Here is an 18,868-nt window from a genome sequence, read left to right as displayed (position 1 = left end):
AAGCAATTTGGGAGAACAAGGTATAGTTTACCTGTCAGATTTATGGAGAAGGGAAGAATTCATGACCAAACAAGAGACAGAGTGCATTACTCAATGCAAAATGGATAATTTTGGTTACATTAAGTTGGAAAGTTTTTGTACAGACAACACCAAAGTAACCAAGATTGGGGAGGAAGCAGAAATTTGGAGAGAATTTTTACAACCAGTGTCTCTGATAAAGGCCTCATTTCTAAAATATACAGAGAACTGAGTCAAATTCATAAGAATACAAGTCATTTCCCAACTGATAAATGGTCAAAGAATATGAACAGGCAGTTTTCAGAGAAAGTAATTAAAGATATCTATAATCTCTATAAGCTCTAAATTGCTATTGATCAGAGAAACGATAATCAAAACAACTCTTAGGTACCACATCTCACCTGTCAGTTTGGCTAATATTACAAAACAGGAAAATGATAAATGATGGAGAAGATGTGGTAAAATTGTTGGTGGAGTTGTGAACTGATCCAACCATTCTGGAGAACAATTTGGAATTAATCCCAAAGGGCTATAAAAATGTGTATACCCTTTGACCCAGCAATACCACTTTTAGGGCTGTATCCCAAAAAGATCATACTAGTGGGAAAAGGACCTGTATGTTCAAAAATATTTATAGCAGCTCTTTTTGTTCTAGCAAAGAATTGGAGATAAAGGGGATGTCCATCAATTGGGGAATGGCTAAATATGTTGTGGTATATGAATGCAATGGAATATTACTGTGCTATAAGAAATGAGGAGCAGGTGGACTTCATAATAAACTGGAGAGACTTACATAAACTGATGCTGGGTGAGGGGAGGTAAACCAGGATAACATTGTACACAATAACACATTGTATCCATGATGACTAACTTGATAGACTGGGCTCCCCTCAGCAATGCAAGGTTATAAAACAACTCCAAAGGGCTCATGATGGAAAAGGCTAATCACATCCAGAAAAAGAATCATGGAGTCTCAATGCAGACTGAAGCAAACTACTTGCTCTCTCTCTTTTTCGTTTTGTTTTGTTTCTTCTTTCTCGTTATTAATTCTATTGGTGATAATCCTTCTTTACAACTTGACTAATGTTTAATGTGAAGGTGTATGTAGAACCTATATAGGATTTCATGCTGCCTTGGGGGGAAGGAGTGGAAGAGTTGGGGGAGAAGAAAATTTGAAACTCAAAAACTTGTGGAACTGAATGTTGTAAACTAATAATAAATACATTTAAAAAAAGAAAAGAATTTCTTAAAAATTAGAGTTGGGCAAGTGAAAACTAATAACTCCATGAGTCATCAAGAAACAATAAAGCAAAGTCAAAAGAATGAAAAATAGAAGAAAATGTTAAATATTTCACTGGAAAAACAACTGACCTGGAAAAGAGATCAATTTAAGAATTATTAGATTAACTGAAAGCCATGATCAAAGAAAATGTCTACAATGATATTTCAAGAAATTATCAAAGAAAACTGGCCTAATATCTCAGAACCTGAGGGTTCTCAAAGATATGTTGAAGTGAAGTAAAACTAGAGCCCCCTTAAACCTGCTAGAGGGGACCCCTACTGGGTTCCTTGGAAACCACCTAATAGGCTCCAATAGTAAAGAAATGTTTCACCTGTGTTGCTAAAACATGCCACAGATTCCCACGGATTCAGGTCTGTTTATGTTTGTATTCAAGGCTTTGCTAAGGGACTATGGCTTCGCTTCGCTTCAGTAGAAAATAATACTAAGGCTTTGTTTCAATAGGAATAATACTGAGAATGCTTTGCTTCAGTGGGAATAATACTGAGAATGCTTTGCTTCAATAAGAATAATACTGAGAATGTTTTGCCTCAATAGACACAATGCTAAAGACATTGTACCCCTTAGAAACATATTCTGTTGCCAGCAATCACATTGTCTATAAAATTATGTCTAACAGAAAGCTCGCTGCTGTCTTTCAGTCTGAGAGGCAGTCCCAGCCAGTTAATAAACACTCCTATCAAATTATAATTGGCCTAGCTGTTCTATCTCGGTGTCCATTACAATGTCAAAATGAAAACTCCTAGAAATATTATAATCAGAGTTTCAGAGTTCCCAGGTCAAAGAGAAAATACTTTAAGCACCAGGAAAGAAACCATTCAAATTCCATGGAGCCACAGTCAGGATCATACAAAACTTAGCAGCTACCACATTAAGAAGCAGAGGTCTTGGAATATGATATTTCAGAAGACAAAAGATCTGGGATTACAACCAAGAATAATCTACCTAGAAAAACTGAGTAAAATTCTTCAAGGGAAAAAATGGATACTTAATGAAATAGGGGACTTTCAAGCACTCCTGATGAAAAGGTCAATGATAAATAGAAACTTTGACTCAGAGAAGCATATAAAGGTAAATATGAAAGAGAAATCATAAAAGAGTCAATAAGGTTAAACTGTTTACCTTTAAGAAAGGAAGATGATATATTTATCTTCTAAGTACTTCATAATTATAGTGTAGTTGTATTATTATTATTGTAGTAGAAGTATTCTACATAGAAAGAGGGTATGATGGTGAGTCCATTATGCTGGGATCATGTAAAATAAAATGGATAGATGAGAATGCAGGATACCCTGAGAGAAGGAAGAAGGGAGAGGAAGAATAAGGAAAATTATCTCACATAAAAGAGGCATGCAAAGGAGATTTTTTACAGTGAGAGAAAAATGATAGAGGAGTGGTATGAATAATGCTTGAATCTCACTTACATTGAAATTAGTTCTAAAAGTGAATACACACACATATATACATACTCAATTGGCAATAGAAATCTATCTTATCCAATAGGGAAGTGTATGTATGTGGGGAGGGGATAAGAAAAAGAGGAAAGTGATAAAAGGGAGAGCAGATAAAATAAGGCAGTGATCAGGAGCAAAATAGATTTTAGAGAAGGGATAGGATAAAAAGAGAGAGAAGGACAAATACAAGAAAATAGGATAGAGGGAAATACACAGTTAATAATAATAACTATGAATGTGAATGGGATGAACTCACCCATAAAATGGAAGTGGATTGCAGAATGGATTAGAAACTAGAGTCCAACAATAAATTGTATACAAGAAACCCATTTAAAACAGTAACACTCAGAGTAAAAATAAAAGGCTGGAGCAGAATCCATTATTGATTCAGCTGAAGTAAAAAAGGCAGGGAATGCAAAATAAAAAATAGACCTAATAAAAAGGTTTAGGCACGGAAACTACATCTTGATAAAAGGAACCATACACAATGAAGTAATATCAATACTAAACATACATGCATCAAATGGCACAGCATTCAAATTCTTAAAGAAAAAGTTAAATGGATTTTAGGAGAGAAAAGGAAGTAAAACTATCCTGGTGGATGGCCTCAACTTTTCCCTCTCAGAGTTAGATAAATCTAACCATAAAATAAATAAGATGAATAAAATCTTTTAAAAGTTAGATATGAAAGATCTCTGGAGAAGACTGAATGGAAATAGAAAGGCATATACCTTTTTATTAGCAGTATATGGCATATTCACAAAAACTGACTACATATTAGGACATAGAAACCTCTCAACCAAATGCAGAAAATCAGAAATATTAAATGTGCCACTTTCAGACCATAATTCAATAAAATTACTTTTGATAAAGGCCCATGGAAGCATATGTTAAAAACTAATTGGAAACCAAATAATATAATCCTAAAGAATGAGTGAGTCAAAGAACAAATCATAGAAACCATCAATAATTTCATTAAAGAGAATGACAACAATGAGACAACATTCTAAAATTTGTGGGATACAGTCAAAGCGGTATTTAGAGAAAAAAATTTCTATTTCTAAATACATACATCAATAAAAGAGAGAAAGAGCAGATCAATGAATTGGAGCATATGGTTTTTAAAAAGCTAAAAAGCTCCAAATTAAAATCCCTCAATTAAACACCCAAATGGAAATCTTGAAAATCAAAAGAAAAAAATTGAGCTAATAAATATAGGAGCTGGTTTTTATAAAACCCAACCCCACCCAACAATAGCCAATAAAATAGATAAAACACTTGTTAATTTGATTAAAAAAAGAAAACCAAATTACTTATATCAAAAATGAAAAGAGTGAATTCACCACCAAATCAAGATGAAATGAAAGCAATTATTAGAAGTTATTTTGCCTAATTACATGCTAGTAAAACTAAGTAAACTCGGTAAATTTTTACAAAAATATAAACTGCCTAGATTAACAGAAGAATAAATAACCCTATCTTAGAAACAGAAATTGAAGAAGACATCAATGAGCTCTCTAAGGAAAGAATCCTTAGGAACAGATGGAGTCATGGGTGAATTCTACCAAATTATTTAAGGAACAATTTATCTCAATATGATACAAACTACTTGAAAAAAAGAGGTAAAGAAAGAGTCCTACCAAATTCCTTTTATGGCACAAATATGATGCTAACACCTAAACTATGGAGAGCAAAAACAGAGAAAGTAAATTAATTTCCTTAGTGAATACTGATGCAAATTTTTAAAGAAAATACTAGCAAGGAGATTAAAGCAATATATCACAAGGAACATGTACTATGAACAGGTGAGATCTATGCCAGGAAAGCAAGGTTGGTTCAATATTAGGAAAATTATCAGGATAACTGACCACATCAATAACATTTTACTGAACACATACTATGTACTGTGCTCTGGGAAAGTAGTATTCCACCTTTCTGGGACTCAGTTTCCTCATTTGTAATGTTCAATCAATCCATCCTTCAGGCCCCAGTTCAAATGCTATCTTTTCCAGGAAACTTTCCCTATCACCCAAGCTAGAAGCCTCTATTCTTTGACCTCCTATAAGCTCTTTGCTTATGCCATTCTTAACACTTATAATATAATCTTTCTTTTTTTTTTAGATATGCAGCTTGTTAACTCCTTGAGACAGAAATTGCTTTTTATGTCCTAGTATCTTCCATATGACTCAATGCCATGTTTTATTCAGAATGGTGTAGAGTAAATATTTACTACATGAATGAAGCTTATTCAGATCTGGAGATCACATTAGAGATAGGTGAGAGTTACTATGAGAAGAAAGTGCTGAATCTTGACTTAACTCCTCCCTCCAAGCTTTCACAATCTTCCTCCTATGAGAGATATCTCTTCTTGAGGGGCTTACCTGGGCAGGAATAGTTCCATTGTTCTTGAGGATGAGAGGGAGCTTCTCTGTGTGGCCCACCAGAAGCCTCTTAAACAGGAGGAGAGGGTTTCCTTTTTGGTTGTAGAGAATGGGTCGCGTAACAGTCACCCGGGGAAGGTTCCCTTCCCCGACGATGTCAAATGTGAGGTTTCGGGCTTTGGAGAGGAAACTGTAGGGAGCAAAGAATCACCAATTTTCCAGTGAGGATGTTGACAGGGGGGTACCACAGTCCCCACCCTTCCCTCAGAAAAAGGACCTGGAAGAGAATTACTTGGGCAAACCATCTAAGGAGGCTTCGAAGAGACACTGATAGGTCTGCATTGTCTGTGGAGTGAAGATCACGGTGGCAAAAGCTTGGGAGCGGCTGGCAATGCACATCTTGGTGGGCTCCACTTCAAAGATGTCAGTGATACGAGCAGTAGCCTAGGGAGATAAAGTGATGTTAGCTCCTGGGCACACCCACACCACCACCCTACCTATGGATTTTACAGGTAGAGCTGGAAACTGTGGGCGTTTCCCACTATCTCCCCTCTTCCTTTGTTCAGGGTGCTCCTTGTGGATGGAATGCCCTACACTCTCTGTTTGTTGAGTTCTTACTCATCTTTTAAAGTTCAATCCAAATACCCCTCCTCTAGGAAGCCTTTCCAAATGCCCCAAATAAGCAGGTTTCATTTTCTCCTCGGACCTCACAAGCGCCTGGCTTGCATTTTCTCTTCATCATTATCTATGCTAAATCAAAATTCTGTAAGTCCTGTAATTTCCCCTCCCTCATTGATCTTCATTATGGGAAAGAAGAAAATGGCGCCCTTCTGAAGTGTGCATAGCAATGGTGGTAAGGGAAGGCGGGGGCTGGAGGTTCTACCTTTATTTTGCAATTGAACAGTGTAGAGCCTTGTGCTTTCTTTGAGAAATGGTGTAGATTATAGACTTAGAGAGAGTTATAAGAAGCAGTGGGGAGATAGTTGGGGAGGGAGGCAAAGCCTGGGTCCTCATACTCCTTGACCCCTCCACCTTGGGCAGTGAGGTAGAAAAGGACAAATCACTTGGCAGGGCAGAATTCACAGTTCTGAGGGATTCTGGGAATGTGCATACATCTTTAGAATGAATGGTCATTCATCCAAATCTCTCCTTTTGGTCTTTCTCCTTTTGATATACTTTTTTTCTTTCTGATCTTTTTTTTTTTTTGGAAGGGGGAAGGCAGGGCATTTGGGGTTATGTGACTTGCCCAAGGTCACACAGCTAGTAAGTATTAAGTGTCTGAGGCCAGATTTGAACTTAGGTCCTCCTGACTCCAGGATTGGTGCTCTATTCACTGTGCCACCTAGCCGCCCCTTTTCATTCCATAATACTATGAACTGTGTAGGTGGGGAGTACATTTTGGATAATGGGAAATACCACATCTGCAGCCACCCCTCCCCCAGTTTTCCTGGGTAGGGGTTTTATGACCTAAGAACAATGAGAAAAATCTCCCCAAATGTTCTTGAGCTACTCCTATCACAAGACTCTCTAAGATTACATAGTCATGAGGGTCTGTGGCTTATCTTCTTCCTTGTCAGAAAGTCAGATCTTTAAGGGCAAGGAACATACCTTATTTTGTCATTTTTACCCTCAGCATCTTATGAAATGCTCTGCACATGGCAGGCACTCAATAAGTACCTGTTGAATTGAAAGCCTTCCCAATTGCTTATTTTTAGGAACCCTGCCCACTTTTATTTACACAGGTGCCAAGAAGCAACAGACCATACTTCCAGCCACTCAATGGGGAAGGATCGAAACTCATGACTCCAGTGACAAAACTTGCCCCAAAGGAGGGGGGCAGCCCCACTCCACAGGCGCCAGCATGGGCGATCATCTCCACCTGCTGAAATTCTTTGGCTTCAAGGCTCCCCTCAGGTGCCACTTCTTCCATGAACCCACCTTGGCACCCACTCCTGCTCCTCAATTAAAGGTGATCTCTCCCTCCTTAGCTTTTCTTGAGTACTTTGCCTGTATCTTTTCTCTCCTCCCACCCCCCAACTTTGTCTCATGCTTATTGCCATCTGCACTACAATTTGAGGGTAATCATCTTCAGGACTCTAACTGCACCAAGCTTCAATCTTTGTACTTTTAGTACCTATTCCAAGATCTTAAATACTGCAGGTATACAATAAATGTTTGTCAAATAAACAAATGCATCCTACCATTGTTCATCACCATCCTACCATGTTCACGGCATGTAGCTCCAAGCTTTCTCCTGAGCTATAACCTGGACCAATGCTATAACTATAACCAAATGCTACAACTGTGGACCAATGGCCTCAAAGAGTGACTTCCTCTTACCCTGGCAGAAATAGGCTTGACAGAGACATTGACGTCACAGGGAATCTTTCCTATGTTACTGATCTTGAATCGAGCTTTGGCTTGGTGGCCCACCAGGACATTGCGGAATATAAATTTGTTCTCATCTTCCAAGAACACTCCTCCACTGCCTGTGTTTTGCAGAACTTGGTACAGGTTAATATTGTTACATAATAGATGCTCCTCGAAAATGGAGGCTATGTCATCTATCACGAATGCTGGGGAAACCGAGAGGAAGACAAGAGGAAGGTGAAGCAACAGGGTAGTTCTTTTAAACACCTAGGACTGAATTCAAATGCAAGCAAAGCCTCACAAGGACAGGGAAGCCAGGTTAGGTTACATCACCTTGGGAGATCAGAGCCCTCTGTCACTGACTCTCAAATAATCCTGCTGCTACCAGATAAAACTACCGGTTTGAACAGAGGCCCCCACTAGTGGTGGTGTTTTTAACAAGGTTTGTATTCTGCAAGTGTGCTTTATAAATCACAAATGCAAGACTGGAAATGAAAAACAGCCAAACATACTCTTTTGCACGTGCAAACTGCCAAAGGATGCAGTGTAAACCTTGTTTTAGAGAGACACTGGACACTTCTCTAGGCATTTGCTTGCTGAGAAATGATTGTTAAGACAAAGATCTTGTTTTCCAATACCTGGCAAACAGGCTTCAGCTGACAACGCATATTGAATGCCACCGGGCTGGTCTTTTGGATCTCGGTCTGAGATCTCAATGGCCAGGAACTCCTCACATTTTCCAATTGGGTCAGCAAGACAATCCACTGTGATCATCTGCTGCCCTCCAGGAGGGATGGAGCCAAATCCAGGGTAGACAGTGAACATGTTGAGGGTGAAACGAGCCTGTGGGAAGAATCTGAGAAATTAGAACTTGCTCTTTTCTTGCAGACGTCCCAATTTGTCCACTTTCAATTTTCTTGGAGGCAGCTGGTGCCACATTGGGTGGATAGAGGCCTGTGCCTAGAGTCAGGAAGCCCTGAGTTCAAATGTGATCTCAGACACTTACTAGCTGTGTGCAAATCACTTAATGCTGTTTGCATAAGTTTCCTCAACCATAAAATGGGGGTGATAATATTACCCAGTAGGGCTTTTGTGAAGTTCAAATGAAATGTTTGTAAAAAGCACTTAGTACAGTGTTTGGCATATAGTAGGCACTCTGTAAAAGCTTATTTCTTTCCCTTCCCTTCGCTTGACTTTGAAGTATTTACCCTGGTAATGCCATATCTGGAAGGAGTCTTTGTGGCATTCTTCCCTGATGTCACATTGGGCATGGCAGGGGAGGAGGGGACCAAAATGGGCATGAGAGTCACACAAAAATTCTGCCAAACAACTAATATTTCTTAGGCATTTACTATGTGCCAGGCACTATGCTAAGCAGTGGGGATATGGAGAGGCAGAAGGGAGTCCTGGCCACAAGGAGCTTGCAATCTAGGGAGAGACAACATGTAAACAAATATATTCAGTCACCAAGCTGTAAGTGAAGGCCTTGGGACAGGAGGTTGTCCATGGACCAGCAGGGAGATGTATGTCCAGAGAGTGGGCTAATTAATTCTAACTGGATAATTAGAATTACCTAATTAGGCAAACCAGGTAATTAATTCTAATGCCCACTAAGAGATCAGTGGTTAAGAGCTACATCATTGGAGAGGATATGGGCACTAGTGGAAACTTTTGAAATATTCAAGTGGATCTTGGTGCAAAGTGCCAGTCATCCCTACTGGACTCAGAACCTGAGCCCCATGAACAATGCTAGGGTCCTGAAGTCTGGGCATATGTACTCTTTACTTTGAATTGGATCTACTTTACCCTGGTCTGGGGTGGGGGACAATGCATACAGAAGGAAAAACTGCAGAGGAGGTAAGATCTGGAGGGTAAGAAGGTGGAGTCCATAATATCTGTGAATTAAATGAATTAATCTGTGAATTAAATTAAATTCATGGAAGAGGGGAGAGAAATGCTTATAGCAACAGGGTGATAGCGGGAAGTGTTTACCAAACAAAGAATCTCAGTGTTGGCAATTTATATGAAGAGTTGCCAATATTCGAATCCACTTGAAATGAAAAGTTGCCATTATTCTAGTCCATTAATATGCCAATAGGATTCTTTGAAGATTGGTAGGCTCTAATCTGGTTTGCCAGGATGCAACCCTAGAGAAAGAGGGAGCTAATTGGGAGGGTTATTTGGAATGTGACTCTAGAGGCAGGCTAATCATGGAAAAGGGGAATGAATGACTCACTTGATTCAAGGTGCTTATCTCTTTTTGTGCTGATTCATTGACTTTGAGCCCTCTGGTAGCAGAGAACCTGTAGAAGCTGATGTTCTCCTTGGATCGTCCATGCTTAGCACTGTGTAATGGAATTCCTCTGAGAAAAGAAGCATGCATGGATTTATCCATCAGTCACCAAGCACAAATAAAACCCTAAGCATAGGTGTGGGGGCTCTGGGCTACGTGCTTATCATTAGGGGCAGTAAGGCTGGGGCTACCTCATAACTCACAGTGAATATCCTCCTGGGAACAGGTATAATTTGCTCTGTCCGAATAAGAACAAAAATGCTAACACATTTATTTGTTTAAATACTGATTAGCCAATTTTGACTAGACACTGTAAAACTTTGTAGTAATTAACTTTCATTAAATGGGATTTTTATGAAAAAAGGCAGCATTGGTAGAATGGAGAAATTTTAGGAGGAGTCAGAAGAAGAGGGTGTGAATCCTGGCTCTGCTGCTTACTTCCTGTGTAACCTTGGACAAATCTCTTTCTCTCTTTGTGTCTCAGTTAATTCACTAAAAAAAAAATAGGGGGTTGGAATAGATGATTCCTAAGACTCCTTTCAGCTAAAAAGCCTTTGATTAATATATAAGGGGCAGGCTAATGTAAGACAGGGACAGCTAGGGGGTGCTATAGTGGATGGAGTACTGGACCTGAAGTTAGGAAGACCTGTGTTCAAATCTAGCCTCAGATACTTACTAGCTGTGTGACCCTGGGCAAGTCACTGAACCCTGTTTGCCTCAGTTCCCTCATCTATAAAATGAACCAGAGAGGGAATAACAAACCACTCTAGTATCTTTGCCAAGAAAACTCCCCCAAAAGAGTTGGACATGACTGAAACAACTAAGCAACAACAATAATCTGTTAGAGTTATTGTTTCAATGAAAACGAAGGCTTGTTGTTGGCACAAGGAGCTAAATTAGGTGCTCTGCTGACCTAGCTTTTTGGGAGAGAGAACACCTGGAAGACCTGAATAGATGACCATACTAAAAAGTAATGGGGAGGGTGTGTCTACGGCCTCCTTAATTTTGCATTTCTTAGCTCCTTTTTCTTTAAGAAGCAACTGGGGTGATTTCTTGGTACCTAGTTTGGGACTTTGGAGACCATACAGAGATAGAGACTCCTACAGAGATAGAGAGTTACCTGGTTACTGATATAACTTGCATCATTCAAGAAGAAACAAACAAAATAGGATCAGTAGTCCCAGGACAGCCTGAAACCATATGCACTGGCTAACCTAGGGTTTTCTGATGTGCTGGTGAGCCAGTGCAGAATGGGAGGAGTCAAAGGTCTGGGGAAGGGAAGGTATCAAGCAAATGTGTCTTTCTTACATTTTCCGTGTATGAATCAGAGGAGCGTCCCTGTTCATCCTGCTAATGCTGAATCTGAAGTCCAGGACACCATGGTTTTCAATGATGAATGTGGAAGTTCTCCTGCTCCCACAAACCATGGCTCCAAAGTTGATGACGGCAGCAGGGCTGATGACGTACTTAGAGAATACTGCATTCACTGAGAATTTAATTGGAATGCTGGCGATGATCTCGCCTTCCTCCGTGTTGTTGGACTCAATAATCTAAAAGGAGAAGAATTTGGAGTGGTGAGGAAGACGTTAGCTCATGTCCAAATCTGGAGAATCCCTTGAAAGGCAAGAGGGTCTAGTGGAAAAAGAGACAGACAGATTCAGAAGACCTAGGTTCACTTCAAATTCAAATTCTGCCTTTTCCTGCCTCTAGGCAAGTTTATTAACTTCTTTGGGCCTTGGTTTTTATACATTTCTAGGAGCCAAGTGGGCAGCTGGTAGTGAAGTAGACAGAGCACTGGTCCTGGAGTCAGGAAGATATCTTCCTGAGTTCAAATATGGTCTCAGACAGTTATTGGTTGTGTGACCCTGGGCAAGTCATTTCACCCTGTTTGCCTCAGTTTCCTCATCTGTAAATTGAGCTGGAGAAGGAAATGGCAAGCCACCCCAGTATCTGCCCAGAAAACCCCAAATGGGGTCCTAGAGAGTCAAACAAAACTGACTCAATAACAAAGGAGCCAATTTCTAGAAAAAGATATTAGTACTCATTGTCTCCAATTCCTCTCCTCTCATTTAATTCTCTCCCAAAAATATTTATTTTTATAAGCATATATTATCTCTCTCTTCCATTTCTCTTCTCCAAATGAATATAAAAAAGAAAAAAACAAAACATAATATGTTTAGTCCAATAAAAATATTACCATTTTCCAGGTCCAATGTAAGGGACATGTATATCTCATTTTGCATTTTAAATTCAATACTTTGCTGACAGGAAGCGTGTGGCATATTTCCTCTTTAGTTCTCAGGACTCTTGGTTTATCATTGCATTGATCAGAATTCTAAAGACTTTAAAATTTTTTCTTTAAGACGTTGTTGTTAAAGAGGCAGCTAGGTGGTGCCACAGTGCGCAGAGCTCTGGGCCTGGAGTCAGGAAGTCCTCAGTTGTAATCCAGGCTCAGACACTTAAAAGCTGTGTGACCCTGGGCAGGTCATATGCCTCAGTTTTCTTCATCCGTAAAATAGGGATAATAATATTGCCTACTTCTCGAGGCTTATGTGAGGATAAAATGAGTTAAATATTTGTGAAGTAAACCTTAAAGCATTTTCTTCTTCTCCTCCTCCTTCCCCCCTTTCCCCTTCTCCTTCCCCTTCCTCCTCCTTCTTCTCATTATTATTTTTATATAAATGGTTCTCCTGGTTCTATTTGTTTCACTCTATATCAGCTCATAGAAATCTTTTCAGTTTCCTTTGAAATTGTCAATTTCATCATTTCTTATTTCACAATATTCCATTAATATTATCCCATTACGGCCATATATCTTGATTTGCTTAGCTTCACCAACAGGAGAACATTCCTTAATTTCTGTCTTTGAAATTAGCTGTTATACATATATTTTTGTACACGTGTTCTTTTCATCTTTCTTTGACCTCTTTGTAGAAAAAAGCCTAGTAGTGGTATCACTGGGTCACAGGGCACACACAATTTCATAGCTTTTTGGGTATAGTCCCATGTTGCTTTCCAGAATGGCTGGACTAGTTCCCAGCTCCACACAATAGTGAATTAACGGTCAACTCTTATTTCAACCCCTTTCCATATGACTTCTGATGTCTATAATCAACTGAAATTGCTCCTTCCAAAGTTAGCAGGAACTTTTTAGCTGCCAAATCTAATGGCCTTTTCTCAATATTCATCTTTCTTGCTCTCTTTGAAACACTGGATGGTGTCAATCACCCTCTCTCCTTGGCTACTCTGCCCTCTCTGGATTTTCATGGCCCTGACCTATCTCTTACCCCTTCTTCCTTTGCTGGACCATCATCCATATCCTAAGGTTCTGTCCTGGGTTCTCTTCTGTTCTAGCTTTAAACTCTCTCCCAGTGATCTCATCAACTCCCATGTATTTATTATATCTGCACATATGAATTAGAGATCCATCCCAAGTCTCTCTCCTGAGTTCCTATCTTCCATCATCAACTTGTGTTTGGACTTTGGAGTTAAGCATCATACAGGCATCTCAAGCTCAACATGTCTAAAAGAGAATTTATTACTTTTTGCCCCAAACCCACCCTTCTTCCAAAATTCACTATTACTTTTGAGAGTATCATTATTCTACCAGTGACCCAGGTTCACCACCTTGGAATCATTCTCTACTCCTTACCGCCCTGTCCTCCCTATGCCCCACTCCATAACTAATTGATTGCCAGTCATATTGTTTCTCCTTTTGTAGTATCTCATCTCTAGCCCCTTCACCTCATTTGCATGGTCTGTACCCTCAGTCTCTCTCTTGGACTATTGCAGCAGCTTCTCTAGTCTCTCACCTCTCCACACAGCTGCTAAATTTTTTTTTTAAAGCAATCGGGGTTAAGTAACTTGCTCAAGGTTACACGGCCAGTCATTTCTGGGTGTGGTGCTGAGTATCTGAGCCCGGATTTGATCCAGGTCATCCTGACACTGGAGCCGGTGCTCTTACTCGCTGAGCCACCTGGCCGTCCCTAAGCAATTGGGGTTAAGTAACTTGCTCAAGGTTACATGGCCAGGTGTTTTTGGGTGGGTGCTAAGTGTCTGAGCCCGGGATTCGATCTCCAGGTCTTCTCAACACTGGAGCTGGTGCTCTTACTCTCTATGCTACCTGGCCGCCCCACAGCTGCTAAATTGATATTCCTAAAGGAATATTCCTCCCTCAATTTCAGCGATTCCCAGCCACTTGTGGGAGTCCTCTCTTTGGCATTTATAACCTCTTACAGCTCAGCTCTAACTTATCTCTGCAGGTTGTTTGGGCCACCTACACTGGCCTTCTAGTCAGTCCTTTCCCACAGCATTCTCTCTTCTGTCTTTCTTAATGACTGTCACCCAAGCCTACAAAGTACTCCTCCTTCTCACCTTCACCTCTCAAAATCCCTGGCTTCCTTCAAAGCCCAGTTCAAATGCTACCTGTTACATGAAGTATTTCATCCTAATCCCACCTGTAATGCTTCCCCTGAAAATTTACCTTTTGATTTTTGTGTATTTTAGGTATATTGCTGTCTTTCCCTGCTCAGAAGAAGGTTCTGTTCCATTTCAGTCTTGGAATCCCCAATTTCTATTACTATGCCTGGCATACTGTAGGTGCTTAATAAATTCTTATCAATGGATCAGTATGCCACAAGGAGGGGGGGTTGGTCCACCCCGGATAATAACTTACAAGGTGTATTTTAGAGGGAATTATTCATGTATAGGTTGGACTAGATGGCTTTGGTGATTCCTTCTGACTCTGATATTCTATGAGAAGATGGAACCTCAGGTTCCTGCCAGCTCCTAAATCCCATAACTCTATACCCAGATGACCTCACAGACCCCTTTTGACTAAAAAAAAATCAGTGATTCTGGGTTATAGAGGTGAACACATAAATTTCCTTTGAAGCCTTGATTTCATCCAGCTGCCAATATTCATTTTATGTAAGTTCAGACTTGCTGGAGGGATCTTCCTCTGGGAAGACCTCCCAACAACAGCCCAAAGAACAGGACCAGCTTCCAGCTGTCTTACCTGACAGCGTATGATGGGTTTGTTCTCAATTTTCACTTCTCTTTTTGAACGGAAGGCCACTTGGATATTGGTGGGTCGATCAGTTGTGGTAAGTGATCCTTTCTTGGGTTGGGTGAAGATGATGGAGTTCACATTGGGTAGGTGAGATGGCAAGGGGTCCAGGGAAAAGCTGAAGGACAGAGGCAGAAATCAGACATTCAAAGATAGCTGAATTATTTTGAATAATTATAAGGGATAGAGCACCAGTCCCAGAGTCAGGAAAACCTGAGTTCAAATCTTGTCTCAGATATTTAGTAGCAACTGACCCTAGGCAAGTTACTAATTGCCTAAAAAAATAATTACAAGGCCCACTAGGGAATAATTGATGATGCAATATTCCTCTACTTGGCAGAGAGGTTGGGGGTCAGGGGAGAACTACGCCTGCCCAATGCTGAATGCCCTGAAAAACATAGTTACCACATTGGCTGTTTTTGTGTGACTGTTTTTCTCTACTAGCAAGAGCGAACGAGTTTATCAGAAAATGATTGTGGTATAACAAAAACAAGAAATTTCAGAAAAAAACTTTAAAAACAGCGGAAAATCCCTTGTTGGAGTTGATCTGTTCAACTGTGTAATTCATTACTAATGAATTACTAATTCAATACCAATAATAAAGAAAAATAACATTCAGGAATGGGCAAATTAGTGGTGGTGGTGGGATATAATGGGAAGGGAGAGAGGATCTGTGCTCAAATACTGCATTCTGAGAAGATGTTGGGATGTCACAATCTCTTTGGGCCAAGTTTCCTTACAAGTCAATGAGGGACCTGAATTAAGTGGCCTCTGAGGTCCTTTTCAGATCTAGACCTCCCAAGGCTATGTGGTGAAGCAGATAGTTGGACCTGAAATAAGGAAAAACATCACTGGACAAGTCACTTGACTGCTGCCTGCCTCAGTTTCCTCATCTGTAAAATGGGGACAATCATTGCACCTTTCTCCCAAAGTTATTGCGAAGAACAAATGAGATGATATTTGTGAGGTGCCTTTGCAAATCTTACGGCTCTATCTAAAAGCTAGCTGTTATTATGACATCTATGATCTCATTCAAGATTAGGTCCTGGCACTAATTCTGCTGTGACAATAGTCAATTTCTAAGTCATCAAAACTTCGTTGAGTTTTCAACATTTAAATCATAGTGGCTGAAGACTGGTTTCTATTTAAACCTTGGTGCCATTTCATTCAGTATGGCAGAAGACTGGAGGTCCAGTCGGGACCTGGTTTGTTTAAATAATGAATTCTCCTGAAGTGGTCAGATGCAATCAAGTTTGTGCTATCTGAAGTTATAATGATGTAAAATAAGGTAATTTGTTCCTGCTGAATGGAAATATTCTGTGTAAATTCAAATAATTCAAACACTTTAAGGGGATTCATTATTGGCACTAATGGAAACCTCCCTCTCTCTCTCTCTCTCTCTCTCTCTCTGTCTCTGTACACACACGTGTGTGTATACATGTATAAGTATATATATATATATATACACACACACACATACATACATCCTCATATACCTATATAATGATTTGAGGTTATAGAAAAATACCAGGGATCCTTCTTGTGTTTTCTGGATTACTTTAGTATTCTATGGACCATAACCCTGTCCCTGTAATGCCACAGGTGCTGCCAGAGGCAATGCATGAGAAACAAACAAATCCAAACTTTCAGCTCGACAACTCAAACATTACCTGAATGAAATTTCATATTTTCCTTTGTTCTTCAAGGACAGAAACTGCTTAGCTTCTTCCATCACTCGAACAACACCAAAATCTAAGGCCCCTTCATTTCCTGTTGAGGGCCAGTTATGCAGGGTAGAGGGGTTGGGGGAGACAGATGGAGGAGGAAAGAGAGACAGACAGGGGTAGCACCACAGAGAGAGATCAAAAGAGAGAGAGATACAGAGAGACAGAGGTAGAGGCATATACATACATACATACATACATACATGCATACATACATACACATACAGAGAGAGAGAAGGGGAGAGGGAGAGAGAGAAGGAAAGAGGGAGGGAGAAGCAATTTAAATACTCTGGTTAATGTACTGAGTTGACAAATGATGACTATGAATCACTCAGATTCCAAGATTTACCCTCCTAAGGTGACACCCCAGAACATTTCTAGAAGATGCTTTTGGGGGAAAACCTCAATCTTTTCCTAGCTCTTTTTTGAATTTGTATGGTATCTATCTACTTTCATGGTTTCCTTTGAGTTCAGGGGGATGATTTCTGCACTCTTAAAAATACCAAGACTTTATTGAATTCATTTGGACCTATCAATATTAATGACATGAAGCCTTGCTGGGGGAGAGGTGCACAGTGCTTCCTTTGATTTGCTGCCCAGGAAGGCAGAGCTGCCTAGAAGAAGGGGAGCACTGGATGGGGGGAATGAAAGGCTAATGAAGGACTTTGTGCTAAGAGGACAGGGAGCTTGAAAAGGCTGGGAAAGCAATTGCTATCAAATAATTCTTCAGAGGAGAGCTCTGAAGCTTTGGTTTCCATGACCATGACACTGTGACCTCAAGCTGGAAAAACGGATCCACAGATGTGTGGTGCCTGTTGCTGCCGGGGATAATTTCTTAGAATGGACTGGCTTCTCACAATGCTATTTTGGAAATACTGTTTCACCCCCAGAGAATCATGGCTGTGATCATCATGTACATGTCTGTGTAATAGGAAGGACGGGGCAGATGGGTCCAGATCTCAGTGTCTGAGTTGAGGGCGGTGATTGCTGATGGTGAGCCTGGTTCTGGAAATGTGTGACAATGTATGATGGTCATTATGACCCCTACATAGTCTGGCAGCAGGCAGAGCCCTGAGCTTCTGTTCTGAGGACTAACCCCCATTAGGTAGTCTTTCCACAAAGATTATATATGAAAAATCACAACACAAGTCCTGGATTTGTTCTAAAATATCCTTGGCTTGAAGAAGCAAACAGACCTTTGGGGAAAGTGATGTCCAATGCAATGTCATAAGATTCTGCAAAGATCTGGATGTTTTCAATCTGAACGACTCCAATGAGATAGTCTGCATCTAAAATCTGACAGAGAAAGAACAACTCCTTTGCTAAGGGTTAATTCATGGCTAACCACCTTTCCCTGATATTACCACTGCTAACTCCCCATATCTTCCTTCCTAATATGGGACGGGGTGTCAAACTCCATCTAATCCTCCTTAGGAACACTACCAAGCAAAGAGCAAACAGGACACTGTGGCTCGGGTGATGAACTTCTTCACTACTGTAAAGCCCTTCTACCTGAGGTGGGACTGCCTGCCTGTGTTAAGCTGGGCATACTGACCCAAGGATGAAGCAAAGAAGGAAAAGGGTCAGGTGTCAATTCCTCATGTGAAGGATTCAGAGGAATAGCAGGGATAAATAAAATCCACAGAGAGAGAGAAAGTCATGTTGAAGCTGATAATTACAGTATTTCCTTTTATAAAATACTAAATGGAGATACGAAATGTAGAAAAAATGAGTGATTTGTATTTTTAGAATAATAGCATCATTGAATTGTAAGGGAAGTGGGAGATCATTTAATTCTACCCTCATGCCTTTATGACTCCCCTTGATAACATCCCTGTCAGGGGAGGTCACCCAGCCTCTGCCTGACCATTGACAGTAACAGCTTCTGAATGTGGTCTATTGCATTGTTGAATGGCATTATTTATTGAAAAGCTTTTCCTTAATAATGAACTGAAGGAAATCTGTCTCCTGGCTGCTTCCACCCACTGGCTTTTACTCATCCCTCTTAAGCTACCAAGAGAAAAGCATAACCTCTCTTCCATAGGACATATTTTCCATATTCGCACACAATAATCAAGTTCTCCTATGCTTTCTGTTTTCGGGGTTAAACACCCTAAGCTTCTTGAGCTCTGATGTTAGTCAATAGTTAATTGCTGGACCAAACCAGTGGTATTGGATTCTAGGTTCAGAGGGAATTTCTCTTGGTGTGTGTGTGTGTGTGTGTGTGTGTGTGTGTGTGTGTGTGTGTGTGTGTGTGTGT

At 40.2% G+C, this 18,868-nt stretch overlaps 1 protein-coding gene across 1 annotated transcript in view; it reads right to left on the bottom strand.

The window, feature by feature from the left end:
- Positions 1-18,868, bottom strand: part of HYDIN (HYDIN axonemal central pair apparatus protein) — a 421,862-nt gene that overhangs the window by 64,692 nt on the left and 338,302 nt on the right. The window contains exons 51-59 of the mRNA XM_069087496.1: positions 17,805-17,904; positions 16,555-16,654; positions 14,834-15,002; positions 11,125-11,366; positions 9,760-9,868; positions 8,162-8,366; positions 7,494-7,729; positions 5,446-5,597; positions 5,154-5,343 (exon numbers count right to left, since the gene is read on the bottom strand). Coding sequence (XP_068943597.1) covers positions 5,154-5,343; positions 5,446-5,597; positions 7,494-7,729; positions 8,162-8,366; positions 9,760-9,868; positions 11,125-11,366; positions 14,834-15,002; positions 16,555-16,654; positions 17,805-17,904 — 1,503 coding nt within the window. The remainder of the gene's footprint in view (positions 1-5,153; positions 5,344-5,445; positions 5,598-7,493; positions 7,730-8,161; positions 8,367-9,759; positions 9,869-11,124; positions 11,367-14,833; positions 15,003-16,554; positions 16,655-17,804; positions 17,905-18,868) is intronic.

This window comes from Petaurus breviceps, unplaced genomic scaffold, assembly GCF_028583685.1.
Source record: "Petaurus breviceps papuanus isolate PSGF00001 unplaced genomic scaffold, PetGlider_PUasm1.0 182, whole genome shotgun sequence".
NCBI classification, from domain to species: Eukaryota; Metazoa; Chordata; class Mammalia; order Diprotodontia; family Petauridae; genus Petaurus; species Petaurus breviceps.
Note: the sequence above shows the minus strand (reverse complement) of the source record. Positions and strands in the feature narration are given on the sequence as shown.